Raw genomic sequence first — 15037 nt, forward strand, 5'->3', positions numbered from 1 at the left:
TGATATTTATACATTAATGAATATACATAAGGCTGAGTCCCCCAGTCGTCACTCTCGGTACTCACGGCAGAGTTCCTCACTCCTCCAGGGGTGCACAGCGGCCCCGGCGGCCTGGCATGCAGCAGCATAGGAGGCCAATGCGTCACACAGTGGTCCAGACTGGCCTGGCAGCAGGCAGCGGTCGTAGACGCAGTCTCGCACAGCACCCTGTGGGTCCAGTGTGTGGTGGCACTCCCGGAAGGGCCCACTGGGGTCGGCAAGGATCCCACACTCCTTCTTGCTCTGCAGCTGCTGGGCCACCAGGGTGTCCAGCTTGGGACAGTCGCCTGGCTCAGCTGCTCCACAGCCTGGCCTTGTTTCCGCCTGCCAGCTCTTCCCGAAGGCCAGTGCGTTGGCAGCTTGGCCTCCACCCCTCAGAGCCAGGTCGTCAGCTGGGTCCCCATTGAAGTTCCCACAGAGCCCGCACAGGGCCCCCGCATAGCTGCTGGGCACCTTGGCAGTCACATGGGCATCCCAGTTATAGGTGACAGTCAGGCCAAAGTCTGTGCGCACGACAGCATCTTGGCCCTTGCGGAACACCTGCACCTGCCCATCTGCCGCCTGGAAGGGCAGGTACTGAAGGATGCCGTCCACCTGGGTAGAGATGCGGGAGGACCAATAGGTCAGGGTATTCAAGGCTCTGTGGCTCACCCTTCACTCACTCAGCTCTGGCTACTCTGGGCTCCTTGCTATCCTCTTGAGCACATTATGCTTGATCCACCTCAGGGCCTTTGCACTTGCTGTTCCCACTGCCTGGCAAATCATCCACCTCTCTTCATCCTTCAAGTATTTGCTTAAATCCAAATCCCTAACCCATGGCATTCAAAGCCTACAGGATCTGTCTCCCTATTACCTCCCTGACCTAACCTCCTCCCACTCTCCCTCTCACTCATTCTGCTGTAGCCACACTGGCTTTCTTGAGATTCCCCCAACTCTCCCAGTTTAGTCTAACTTTAGGGCCTTTTCACCTTGCCAAGAACACCACCTACCACTTTGCTCCTGGCTGCTTCCCCTTCATTCTTTAGGACTTGGCTTAAATCTAAGCCCCTTCCCTAGAACATCCTGCTTAACCTTGGCTCTTGTCCACCTTTGTGCCTGCACCACCTTCCACATCACTCACTCGGGCTCCCTCCTGTCTCCTTGCTGTCTCCCAGGACATGTTAAGTGCACTCCCACCTCTGGGCCTTTGCACTTGTTGTGACCTCTTCCTGGGATACCTCTCATCACTCTTTACTTGGCCACCTCTATTTCATATTCTAGGCATCAGCTTTGATCCAAACCCCTTACAATGGTCTAAAAGACCATACATGATCCGAGCCTCACTGCTCTCCAATTTAATTCTTCAGGACTGCCTCATTCCCCACCCTTGGAACTCCAGCCATGCAGGCATTTTGATATTCTCCTGAACTCACCAAGCTCAGCCCAGCCTCAGGGCCTTTGCACTTGATATACCCTATGTACCCTATGCTTGCAACATACCTACCCTCTTCCACATCTTTATTCTTTGTCTGGCTGCCTCCCCATCACCCTTCACATCTCAGCTTAAAATCAAATCCTCTACCCACTAGGCCCTTCTTGTCCCCTCTTTTCTGACTTCATCCCCTACCAACCTCTCTATCCCATCTCCCCAGGCTCACTCTCTCAGGTGCAGCCTCCTTGGCCCCATGCTGTTCTCCTGAACTCTTCAAGCTCAGTCCAGCCTCAGCCTTTGCACCTGTTGTTCCCTCTGCCTAGCAACCACTACTCTTCACCTGGTGGTCTCTTCCTCATCCTTCAGATTTCAGATTAAATCAAAAGCCTCTAACATAGCCATCCCCTACATCATCTCCTACCTCGCTCTCCCTTCCCTCTCTCCATTCCAGGCCCACTGGTCTCCATGCTGTTCCTCTACCCCTCATGTTTGTTCCTGCCTCAGAGCCTTTCAGTTGCTGTTCCTTCTGCCTGGAACAGTCTTCCATCCACTTCCATCCCTGCCTGTTCCATCTCTTTCTTCAGGAAAGGCAATAGAATGCAGAGGTTAAGAGTATGGACTCTGGAGCCAGACAGCTTGGCTTCAAATCTTGGCTCTGCCACTCATTAGCTGTGTGACCTTGAATAGTTGACTTAACTTCTCTGTGCCCAGTATTCTCCTCTAACAAGATTACCTATTTCACAGGGTTGTTACAGCGATTAACACATGAGTTACTGTATGTCAAGCATTTAACACATAGAAGTAAATTTTATATATATATATATATATATATATATATATATATATAAAATTTACTGGGTGGTGGGCCCTGTAAGAACCCTCTATCCAGAACCCTGTGGGCCCATCTGTAAGTACCCCCACACCCCTGTAACACTCCCCCAACACCTTTTGTTCCCGACTTTTCACATGTCACCTTACTCTCTGAATATCAATTTTCCTCCAGAAAATGCACCAGTTTTTAACTTTGGAGGGATCATAACAATAAAACATTGAGTCAACATTTACTGAACACTTGTTGGGCACCAAGGTCTCTTTTAAACATCCTACAAATATTAACTCGTCAAACCTCCACAACCACCTTGTGAAGCAGCTCGCATTGGCGAGGCACCATCTTATTATCCCATTTGTCAGAGGACAAAACTGAGGCACCGAGAGGCAAAGTCACACAGCCAGGGAGAGGCAGCACCGCCTGGCTGGGGCGCCCCAAGCCTAATCACTGGCCACAAGGTCTTCTAGCAGACCCCCACCCTCCCCCAGTGGCCAGACCCCTACTCTTTAAGGGGGATTCCCTGCCCCTCCACCCGGCCTTGGGCGCCCATCACTCACCAGCACTCGCCCAGGGTACTCCCGGCGCACGGCCACCTTCACGCCGCGAGCCTCCACGCGCAGGGCGCGCGTGTAGCTCACCCTCTGGCTGCCCCGATGCTCGTTTTCCACCAGCACCCGGAAGGCAGGCAGCCCCGCGGCCTGGCCGCACGAGCCGGCCAGCAGGTACGTGCAGGTGCCCATGAAGTCGAAGCGCCGGCCGTCGAAGGTCACGTAGTGCGGGTCCCCAGACGCCTGGCAGCTCCCGAAGCGGTCGGGGTAACAACCCAGGAGACCGTTCTGGACGCGGCAGCGCTCGCCCGCTGGGCAGCCCTGCGTGTCGCTGCAGCGCATCTGCTTGGTGGCGGCGTCACAGGTGCAGCGCCGCCGGCAATACTCATCGGCCCACACCTCCTGGCCGGGAGCGAGCGGGCGGCCCTCGAAGTTGCAGCCGCAGGACGAGGCGGCCACGCAGGCGCCGCCGCTGGCCACGAAGCCCGGGAGGCACACGCAGCCCTCGACGCACGGGCGCGCGGAGCAGTTGGACGGCGCGGCGGGGGGGTTGCAGGAGGCCGGGCAGGCGGGGCCGCAGAGCTCGTAGCGGCTGTTGGCGGGGCAGGACAGGGCTGCGGGGACACGGGAGGGGGGGTCAGGCCAGCACAGTCAGAACGTGCCAGGACTTCCCTCCCCAACCCAGCTCCTTCCTCAGAGCTCCCCATCTCAGTTAATGACACTTCCACCCTTCTGGGTGCGCAGGCCCCAAACCTCAGAGATATAGTTGACTCCTTCCCCTTTATTCACTGGACAACCAACATGTCGGTAAATCCTGTGAGCTCCATATTCAAGATCTATCCAGAATCTGCCCCTTTTTCCTTTCACCACAGTCCCCACCCTTGTCCTGTTCACCCCAGCAGCCTCCTGCCTGGTCTCCCCCCTGCTCCCATCCTGCATCCCATTCTATTCCTCACATGCAGCCAGAGGGATCCTGTGAACACTTGAGTTAGATGACATCCCTCTCCTGCTCAGAGCCCTCTTGTGGCTCTGTCTTGCTCAGGGTAAAAGCCAGAGTCCTCCTACTGGTCCTTGAGGCTTCCCATAATCCACGCTCTGCCCCCATCACCTCCCTGTCCTCACCTCCTCTCACTTTCCCTCTGGCTCACTCCGCCCCAGCCACAGTGGCATCCTCTCTGGTGCTCACACTCCCGCCTCTGGGCCTTTGCACTGGCTTTTCCCTGTGCCTGTATTAGCCTTTCCTCACATGGCATGTGGTTAAGAGAAGGTTACTGGAATGTAGATGGCCTGGGTTCAAATCCCAACTCTCCCCTTCTTAGCTGTGTGATTGTGAGCAAACAACTCCAATTTCTCTGTGCCTCAGTTTCCCCATCAGTAGAATGGGATAATAATAGTCCCAATATCACAGGAGGCTCATCTATGTAGAGACACCCCATGTAGAGCATCATTATGAGCTCACACTGTTCCAATGGCAGCTTCTCCCAAGGGCCTTCCCTGAGCACTCTCTTCATGAGCCTCCCATTTGCTCTTATCCCATGAACTCTGTTTCTTTCACTCTCTGAAGCTATTCCACAGTTCACTGCTTACTCTCTGTCTCCCCCGCTAGGATTATAAGTTCTGTGAGAGTGGGAACCTGGTCTGTCTCAAACATGGCTGAATCTCCAGCGCCAAGGACGGGGCCTGGCCCACAAGAGATGCCCAGTAAATACTTCGAAAATGAATGGGTAGATAAGTGAATGCACTGGTTCTTCTTTTGCACCAGGCATTGGGGAACTCGGCGGTGATGGGGAGTGGTGTTTCCTGGGCAGTGAGGACACTGCAGTGACCAAGACAAACCCCAAATGGCCTCAGTGTCTCCCCCAGACTTACCCCTCTCTGGAGTCCCTGTCCCAAGCCATGGGCCTGGGCCTGGAAGCCTCCTCCTCCTTCCTGTGCTAGCCTTTCTGCCTCCTGAACATTTCTCTGGGAGCCTCACAAGGGCAGAGACAGGTGTTTTGGTCCCCACTGTGCCCATCGTCAGCACAGGGGTGGGGCCAGATAGGGACTCAGGGAATGCATGTTGAATGAATGAATACATGAGTGAATGAATGATTCAGTGGATGGATACCTGGCTATGGAGCTGGGACTTTATCCAGAAGACATCGGGGAATCATGGAAGAGTTATAAATGAAGAGATGTTCGCACGTCTGCTTTGGGACATCTCATGCCAAGTCTTTGCAGATGCCCTTCTCTCAGCTTGGAACCCACTTCCTGCCCCCCCTTTTTTCTATCTAGCTCCAATCCCACCTACAGGCTTCAGATTGGGCATCCCTTTCTCTAGGAGATCCTACTTGATTCCCCAGACTGAGTCAGGAAGCTTCTCTGGTCTCCCATAGCCCCTCTGAACTTCCCCCATCCCAGCCCTGACCACTCTGGACCGTCACTGTCTAGTGTGATACGTCTGCCCCAACCTTAGGCTCACTGTGGGCAGAGCCTGGCCATCTTGGCCATTGCTCCGTCCCTGGCATGGTCCAGCTCCAGGCTGGACCACAGTAAATGCTCAGATATTGAGCAGGTGCAAGGGGTCCCCTGCCTCCCACATGTGCTCCCAGCCCCCACCAGGGTATCACTCACGGCAGCTGGCTGGCAACCTCCAGTTCCCAACAGAGATGCCAAACTCCAGACAGGCCTGGGCGTAGGCGCTAAGGGCACGGCACAGGCTGGCCCGGTCCCCATGGGCCACACACAGGTCATATACACATTCCTTCAGGAAGGGCTGGGGGTCCAGGGCGTCACGGCAGACAGCAAAGGGGCCATCGGGCTGGGTCAGCATGCCGCAGAGACGGCTGCCCTCATAGTGCTGGGCCTGGTCTGGGGTGCAGGAGGGACAGTTGTTCTGGCAGCCGTCCTCACATAGGTAGTCCTCGTCGTCCAGCTTCCAGCTACTGGCAAACTCCACAGCATCAGGAGCCTGCTCCCAGTCAGGTGTAAGGAAGTCATCAGTGGGGTCACCATTATAGTTGCCACACAGACCGCACACCTGGCCTTGGAAGTGCGCGGGCAGGCTGAGTGCCAGCTGGGCATCCCAGTCATAGGTGACTACCAGCCCGAAGTCCAGCTCTACCACGGCCCGTGTCCCACTCTGGTACACGCGCAGGCGGCCCTCAGCCAGGGAGGCAGGCAGGTGTGAGCGCTGGCTGTCGATCTGCAGGAGTCAGGAGAGGAGGGTCAGATCCCCGTGTGGTCTGGCCTTCAGCCCCTCAAATCCTCCCACTTGCTTCCCCTGCTCTAGCTGCGTGAGGATTCCTTCCTCCTGTTAGTGCCACCGACCAAGCCTCAGGATCTTTGCTCCTGCCTTCCCCGTGACCTGAAATGTTCTTTCCCTAGATATACACTTGGCTCACGCCCTCACCTCTTACAAAAACTTTGCTCAAATGTCACCGTCTCAGGGAGGCCATCCCAGACCACCCTATTTTATATGGCAACTCCCCCCTACTCCCTATTCCCCTTCCCTGCTCTATTTTTTTCCCTATAGTGTCTAACCTTCTAAAATGTCATCTGCAAATATCTGATGTTTATCATCTCTCTAACTTGACTACGCTGTCAGCTCCACGAAGACAGGGCAGCTGCTTCATCTCCAGTGCCTAGAACTGTACCTGGTAGAATAGCAGGTGCTCAGTAAGTGAATGAAGCCCCTGCTGTATTAAATAAACATTCACTGGGCACTGACCCTGTGCCTGGCCCTGGCCTGGGAGATCCTGGAGATACACTGATGACAAAGATAACCCCAGACCCTACTGTCATGGGGCTCCCAGTCCAATAGGGGAGACAGACCTGTCACTAGACAATGACAGATCAGAGCGATCAGGGCTGGGATAGTGGAGGCACAGGAGGCTGCAGGAGCCTAGAAAAAGAACCAGACCCAAACTTTCAGGTCAGGGAAGGCTTCCTGGAAGAAGGGACAGCAGAGCTGAGCCATAAAGGACCAGTGAGAGATAGCCACGAAAACCAGGAGGGGGAGTGGTGTTCCTTTGCAAATGTCCTGAGTGGAGAGAGAGTCCAGCCAGGAGATAAGGAGTGTGCTCTCTCTGTCCCCTGGGCCCATTTTCCTCTTCCTGAGCATGTCTTTCTTATCCTTTCTTCACAAAGTCTTGTCTTAGCCAAGAGGATGGGGTATGAAAAAAGGAGTAACAGGCAGAGGGGACAGCACGAGCAAGGTCACAGGTAAGATAGGTTGTTCATTCAGTCAGCAACGCCTCCATGAGCCTTCCTGTGTGTCCAAGCCTATGCCAGGCAGTGACCGAGACAGCCCACATTCACAGGCTCTCAGTCCAGGGACCCCCGTTCAAATCTGTCTTTCCCCTAAGACCAGTGATCTTCATTTTTAAATGACACAAGTAGTGCCTGTTCAGTACAGAAAACTTACAAAGTATGCACGAGCAAAAATGAAAAAAGAGAAAATCACCCATAGTGCTGTACACATACACACGGGGAGAGGGAAGGGTAAGCTGGGACGAAGTGAGAGAGTGGCATTGACATATATACACTACCAAACGTAAAATAGATAGCTAGTGGGAAGCAGCCGCATAGCACAGGGAGATCAGCTCAGTGCTTTGTGGCCACCTAGAGGGGTGGGATAGGGAGGGTGGGAGGGAGACGCAAGAGGGAGGGGATATGGGGATATATGTATACGTATAGCTGATTCGCTTTGTTGTGCAGCAGACTAGCACAACATTGTAAAGCAATTATGCTCCAATAAAGATGTTAAAAAAAATACTCACATTTATGAATCATGCCAGGTTTTTTTCTACCTTTAAATACATGTATGCTTAAAAAAAAATAATGAGACCATGCTGAAGTCACCATTTCATGAACTCCTCTTTTCTCCTAACAAGCTCTTGTGGACATCCTACCATGATCCTACCAGGAACTCTAAACCTTTGTCAGGTCGCTGACCTCTGTAAGGATCTGACAAAGTAATGGACCCTCTCCCTGAAAAACTACACAGCATATGCAAGATTCTGCACATAAGTTCAAGGGATTTGAGGTCCCCCTGAGCTTGTGTTCAACCTCTCTAGCCTTCAAGAACACTACTTTAATCCACTTGGTTATTGATCTCACAGATCCACCTGCACACTCACAAAGCGAGGGAGATACAAGAATATTCACGGCAGTACTGCTTGCCAGCATGAACAAAGCGTCCAACCACAGGGGCCTGAGCTAAATAAACTGTGATGCATCCAGCCGATGACAAACTGTGCAGCTGTAGAAAGGAAAGAGGAGGCCCCCTTCCTACTGACAAAGAGACAGCTTCAGAATGCACTGTTCAGTGCAAAAAGTCAAGTTCAGAACAGAGCACAAGTACAGTACTGTTTGCTAAGAAAGGGGAGACGTAAGAATGTATTGCTTGTGTCGGCATAAAGAAACCCTAGATGAATACTCAGGAAACTAGTAAAAGTCATTACCTGTGGCGAGCAGGGAAAGCAGGTAAAGATAGGCGTAAAAGCAGGATCTTTCACAACATGCCTTTTTGTTTTGAGCTGTAAATTCTTTTCCTATTTAAAAAAATTAATCGCAGCAACACGGAAGAACCTCGAAAGTATCATGCTGAGCAAAAGAAGCCTTACACAAAAGTCTTCTTGCACTGGATGATTCCGTTACTATGAAGTTCTTGAACCAGCAAAACTAATCTATGGTGGAAAAAAATCAGAACTGTGATTGCCTCTAGGGGTGTGTGGGCCATTGTTTGGGAAGGGGCATGAGGGAATTTTCTAGAGGGATGAAAACCGTCTATATCTTAACAGAGGTTTGGTTTGCACATTTGTCAAAACTCAGTGAACAGTGATTCGTGGATTTTATTATGTTTAAATTTTGATTTGTGGATTTATTTATGATTTGTGGATTTTATTATGTTTAAATTTTGTTTCAAAAGTAAGCAAAAAGAAGTGTGAAAATATTGTATTCTAGTTAACGGTATGCCTGCTAAAATCTTTAGGGGTGAAGTGTATTGATGTCTAGGACTTACTTTAAAGTGCATAAAAAGTAAGAGGGTTTGTTGAGTGGACAGAGGGATGGACAGATGATAGATGTGGGATGAACTAAGAAGAGTAAAATGTTTAGAATCTAGGTGATTGGCAAATGAGTGTTCACTGTACAATGATTTCAACTTTTCTGGGTGTTTGAACATGTTCATAATAATACGGTAGGAAAAAGGGAAATTATTGTTTCTATTTATTTTGCTGTTATTATATTTCTGTAATTTATATTGGCTGAGTAGTAATCCATTTACCAGAGGCAGAATAGCCTCGAGGTTAAGATAGAGACTCAGGAGCCAGCCTGAGGGCGTTCCCAGCTCCATCTCTTACTAGCCCTAAGCCCTTGGGAAGTCATTCATCTCTCTGGACCTCAGTTTCCTCATCAAAAAGTGTTAATGGGGCTTCCCTGGTGGCGCAGTGGTTGAGAGTCTGCCTGCCAATGCAGGGGACACAGGTTCGAGCCCTGGTCTGGCAAGATCCCACATGCCGCGGAGCAACTGGGCCCGTGAGCCACAACTACTGAGCCTGCGCGTCTGGAGTCTGTGCTGTGCAGCAAGAGAGGCCGCGATAGTGAGAGGCCCGCGCACCGCGATGAAGAGTGGCCCCCTCTTGCCGCAACTGGAGAAAGCCCTCGCACAGAAGACCCAACACAGCCATAAATAAATAATTTTTTTTAAAAAAGTGTTAATAATAATAACGCCTACCCCCATAGATTGCTGTGAGCATTAAATGCGTTAACACATGGAAAGTGCTAAGTGACAAACCCAGCACATAGGAGGCGCTCACTACATTTTTAGTGTTTAGTGACTTAAAAAATTACCCACTGTTGGACATTTTGTCTTCTTTCTTTCTCTCTCCGCCCGCCCCCTCTTCTTGCTATTATAAACCCATCGGCTTAAACTTTTTTCCCCCTAACCATATCTCTGAGCATTCTAAAAAATTTTAGAAATCGAACTGCTGGACAAAAGGGGTTTAAGGTTCTGCCACTGATTTTCAAATCCCCCCTCCCGAGCCCCCACGCCCTCGGCCCACTTCTCTGCACCCTCCACCCCTTGGCAAAGGGCTCGGGTTTGGGGCCTGACACTCAGGCACTGCCTCCTCCTTCTGCTTGTTGGGTGACTCATGGGTTTCTTTTTAACCCGGAAGCGTCCTCTGGGTCCTTACCCGAGCGAAGCCAACTTCCCCGCGGGCCAGCGACACCGCGTGGCTGTAGGCGCGCACGGTAACCAAGCCCACGTAAGAGACTCTGCGGCTGCCCCGGTGCTCGTTCTTGGTCTCGACGCTGAAGGCAGGCAGGGTCTGGTCGTCGCTGCACAGCTCCGCCATCGAGTACAAGCACGTGCCCATCATGTCATAGCGGCGGCCATCGAAGGTGGTGTAATGGGGGTCACCCTGGGCGCGGCAGGTGGCCACGGAGGCCGCCACGCACCTGGCCTGCCCATCCAGCACCTTGCAGAGCTGCTTGGGACCGCACTGCTTGCCTTTGCAGGAGGCCTCCTCCTGGGTCAGCACGGCTGGGGAGGGAAGGGGGGTGGCCACAAAGAAAGAGTCAGGAGTGTCCACCCCACCAGGAATCCTGGAGCTCTCCCACCCTGGGGAGTTTGGGCAGTTGGCTCACAACTACCCATTCTAGAAGTGGGGGGACTGAGGTCTGGAATCTCAGAGGGAGAGAGCTGCTCAGGCCTGACTTCTCTTAGGTTTTCTGGTTCCCCAGAAAACACAGCTCAGCCCAGAAGAGCTGGAAGGTGGTGAAGAACCACCAGGCAGGAACAGTCATGGAAAGGTTAATGCGTGGCTTTTCTCTCCCTGTTTCCCCCTTGCCCCTACCTTCCCAATCAGGCTAAAAGGCTAAGGGACCGTTTTTATTTTTTATTTATTTTTAATTTTTGGCTGCACCACACAGCATGCAGGATCTTAGTTCCCTGACCAGGGATGGAACCCGTGCCCCCTGCAGTGGAAGCGCGGAGTCCTAACCACTGGACCGCCAGGGAATTCCCTAAGGGATCTTTTTTAAAGATAGAAAATGGAAGACAGAGACTGTTCAATAGAATGGAAACGGTGGCGTCAGGCTGCCTAGGTTAGAATCCTGGCACAGTCAATTAGCTGTGTGACACTGGAAAGTAATTTATAATTCTGTGTGTCTCAGCTTCCTCACTTGTGACATGGGGGTGATAATAATACCTTCTTCACAGGGATAGTTGGGGAGGGGGGAGTGGCCTGCTTTAAATAAGCTAAAATATAAGCAGGGTTTGGAACTGATCCCAGGTGTTAATTAGATTAATTATTACCTGTTATAATCAATCACCCACCTCTTCCACATTACTATTCAAGCCTGAAGTGGCCCTTTGAAGTTGGGTGGCTTCCATGCCCTGGAGGATGGATGGGAGGGGCACTCTTGCCAGTGCTGGGAACCCTACTGTCTAGGATCCTTGCTTCGGGAAGGGGATCCACATAGGAAGAAACAGCTGTGCCTCCCCTGCCTCCTAGTCTTCAGAAGCTCTTGCCTTCTGTCTGCTCATAATGATAGCTCACCCTTATGTAGCCCTACTCACTTGCCCGATACCGTCTAAATGAGCTACAAATGTTAACTCATTGCACTGTCACCTAACAGCCCTGTGAGGGGTGCAGTTATGATCCCCAGTTTACAGATGTGGAAACAGGTCACACAAGCAGAGGTGGGATTTGAACCTGGGAAGCCTGGCTTTAGCATCTGTGCCCTCAAACGCTGCACTGCTTGGAGGCAACTCCTCGACAGGCTGGGCCCAAAAGTACACACAGGGCCAGGTCCTAGAAATTAACTATGTTAACACATACAAGGCACCTAGAGTGGACCCTGGTATGTTGAGAAATACTCCCCCCACATGGTAGCCATCATTATTATACTTTTAGACCTCCTGAGTTTGGCATTCCTATATGAGGTGTTGGGGGAGTGGCAGTTAGCAACTGGTATGGTTGTGTGTCAGTAGCTAAAATAACAAAATATTCCCAAGCTGGTTGGTGAGAAGCTGCTGACCTGACCCGACCCCCCACAAAGATCCCTCCCTCTTGGCACCTTGGCTCTCCCCAGGAACCTTTCCCCAATGCCACCCCCCACAAAAGCAACAGACAAAGGGCTGATGCCAGACACCCTGGGGGCTTCTAGGACCCTGCTGCAGTGCTCTGACTGGCATCTCTTCAGACTGGTTGGGACCCTGGATCATATCAGTTGCTAAACACTTAGAGTATTGTTCCTGCAGGGGGTGGGGGGACAGGGAGGGCTTGGGAAGCCTTAAGGAAAAGAAGGATGGCGGGGAGGATGCAGGTGAGTGGGGGACAGCCCAGCTGAGCCAGGAAGCCACAGATGAGCACAGAGAGGGTGGGAAAGGGGAAAAGGCAAGCGAGCTGGCAAAGGGGTCCCCAGGTGGACAGGGCCAGAGGTCATTTCTGATCACTCACTCCGGCCGCAGGCAGCTGCTGTCCCAAAGCTCACGTCCTGGTCCAGCCCAAAGGTGAGCAGCCCAAAGTTGGTAGCAGCCTCAGCCACATGGATACTGTCCGTAGTGCCGAGGTCCACTTCAGCATATGAGAACTCACTGCCTGGCACAGCGGCCCAGGTGAGCTTGGCCCCCAGCCTCTGCCCGTCTATGGTCAGCTCACCAGCAGCCTTTGTTGGTGCCACTACCAGGGCCGTGCACTTACAGTTTGGCACGCCCTTCACTACATAGGCAGGGCAGTAGGCTGCCACGTCTGGGATCAGGACCAGGTGGGGGTCATAGGTCTCTCCATCTTTGGTGGTACCCGTGCCAAACAGCAGGACTTGGATGCCCACATCTGCAGACAGGTAGAGTGGCCAGAACTGCTGGATCTCAAGCTCTGTCACGTCACCTGCCTGGAGCCCACGGGAGCCAGTGGTGCCCCCGAGGTTGTAGGTCAGCTTCGTGGCCTGGCTGGCCACGACATAGACCAGGTCCTGGCGGGTCTGGAGGGACAGAGGGGGCACCACATAGCGGGTGCCCCAGGCAGACGTGGGTAGCAGCTGCTCCACCACATGGTTGCAGTTCGTGTTTTTCTGGGCACAGCTGTGGCCGGAGAGGACAGCCACGGGGCTGCTGGCGGTGACCTTTGACCCTGAGAGGTTAGCTGTGCTCTGCACCTGGGCCACCTGGTAGGGGTCCAGAGTCACACTCAGGACATTGCCCGCTGAGTAGGACTTGCCCTGGAATGTCACTGACCCCTTCAGCTGTATACTGACAGAGGCACCAGCTGCACCCGCCACCACAGCAAACTCCTTGAGATTCTGGGACGAAGCGCTGGCGGGTGTGAGCACAAAGTACTCAGTGCCTAGGGCGCGGACAGGCCACAGCTGTGTCACATCTGCTGTGCTGGGCTTAGCGTTTATTGCCTGCACAGAGATGGTGCGGTCAGAGTGGACCACCACCGCACGCTTGAAGGTATTGCTGCCGACCATCTCAGCCTTGGCAGTGATGTTGACCATGACTGACTGCCCGGGCCCCACAGTGACCTTCTGTGAGGTGCCGTCTACCCGGCTGAGGATGGAGACTGAGGTGAGGCTGTCCGACAGACTGGAGAGGAGGAGGTAGAGGTAGGCTTTGCTGTACCCGAGATTATAGTTCTGCAGGAAGGCCGTGAGGAATTCCTCCCCCTCGCTGTTCTTGGGGTCCACTGAGGCCTCCTGGGTCAACCCTGGGGTGAGAAAATGCAGCTGTGGGTCTGCTTTATCCAATCCTCCCCATCAGAGAAGTAACCTCATACCGTGTGCCTGGGTCGCACGTTGAAATACTAACGTGGGTTTCTATTTTCTCTCTTCTCTCTCCTTTCCCCTTATTCATGCAGTGTTCACCTACCAGCCTTTCTGGCTTTTGCCTTCCAAAAGCCTGAACACTTCAGACAGGGATCTCAAACTCAAACACTGACGGGGCCAGGCAAGTGACGTATGTGTGAAACAGAATGGGCAGACTGTGCAGCTAGAGCATTCACATGCCATGGAAAGTGGGGTGTTGCTATTAGCTTTAATCTGTTGTTATGATGATGGCTTATGGGCTCTTTCTTAAAAATGTCACATCTTACCATTTTTTCAAGGGAAATTGGATATCTGAATTTCCATGTGAAATCTCCAATCCAAAACTGTTTTAAGTAAGAACTATGGGGCCTAAACTGGCTGGATTCAGGTGCCAGTTTGTGACTTCTGTCTTCATAGGATTAGGGGTGTATGTGAAGGGGAAAAGGGGATTATGGGAGTATGGACAAAATGTCTCCTAGAAATAGAGAGGAGTGGGGACTTTTCAACACCTCAATCTGGGAAAAGATTCTCCAGGGCTGAGAAGAGAGAGGGGGAGGGAGAGAGATCACTCTACAGGATCTTGGAGAGAGTTGTGGTGGTTATAGAAGGACTGTCTGCCGAATAAGGGGAGCCTTGAAGGACATCCCAGTGTCCCATGGGGCCAGGGCATCAGGGTCAATGAATGTTTCTAAAGTAACCTAAATAGATGTTGACTGGTAAAGAGGGCCGGGATGTCCCATCCCTCCCCCCAAACTTTGGCTTTACCTAAAACTACAGTTCTGGACATAACCCTAGATAATTGGCCACCAAGTCCCCCCTACCCCCTGCCAAGAAAGACTTTAGTGAAATTTTCCATCACCTCAGCAGAATGAGGCTCTAAGTCAAAACTTTAGTTGAGTTGCAGAAAATCAAGAAAGTAGTAGTTCTTACCTACTTGAATTTGGGGACTAAAGTTTTTACCTGTTTCCCTCTGGAACAGAGAGAGGATGGGTGAATTCCACCACATTTCTCTGCAGTACTTAAAGGGCCTCTCTCTCATCTCAGCTAGCCTGGGGTGACACTGGGAGATGTATTTGTGGAGGGGGCTCAAATGGATGGTGCTGACCCAGGCAGGTAGAGTTCTTCAGACTGGAACCAGGACATAGATGGGATTTTGGTCTGACTTACCCCACAGGAGGGTTGCCCCGGCCCAGAGCATCCACCAGCTCCGCAGAGAACCCATGTCTGCAGTGGAGAAAGAGAGGGGGTCATAGGAGGCTGGTCTGCCCCTCCTGCCAGAGGACAAAAGGGCCCAGTCTCAGGACAAGGGCTTCCTGGGCACCAGGAAGGCTGAGGTGGGCTGAATCCAAGGGCCAGTGTGTGCGTGTGTAAGGGGAATTGGACATCTGGTGGGTCTGGGGGTTGGGCAGGGAGGGC

General features: G+C 52.5%; 1 protein-coding gene across 1 annotated transcript in view; it reads right to left on the reverse strand.

Annotated features, from left to right (window-relative positions):
- Window positions 1-15037, reverse strand: part of FCGBP (Fc gamma binding protein) — a 45152-nt gene that overhangs the window by 23763 nt on the left and 6352 nt on the right. Inside the window, exons 2-6 of the mRNA XM_068528314.1 lie at window positions 14789-14845; window positions 10006-10355; window positions 5441-6011; window positions 2837-3441; window positions 66-633 (exon numbers count right to left, since the gene is read on the reverse strand). Of these exons, the coding sequence (XP_068384415.1) occupies window positions 66-633; window positions 2837-3441; window positions 5441-6011; window positions 10006-10355; window positions 14789-14843 (2149 nt within the window). The 5' untranslated portion in view covers window positions 14844-14845. The remainder of the gene's footprint in view (window positions 1-65; window positions 634-2836; window positions 3442-5440; window positions 6012-10005; window positions 10356-14788; window positions 14846-15037) is intronic.

The sequence above is a fragment of the Eschrichtius robustus genome, chromosome 19 (genome assembly GCF_028021215.1).
Source record: "Eschrichtius robustus isolate mEscRob2 chromosome 19, mEscRob2.pri, whole genome shotgun sequence".
Taxonomy (NCBI): Eukaryota; Metazoa; Chordata; class Mammalia; order Artiodactyla; family Eschrichtiidae; genus Eschrichtius; species Eschrichtius robustus.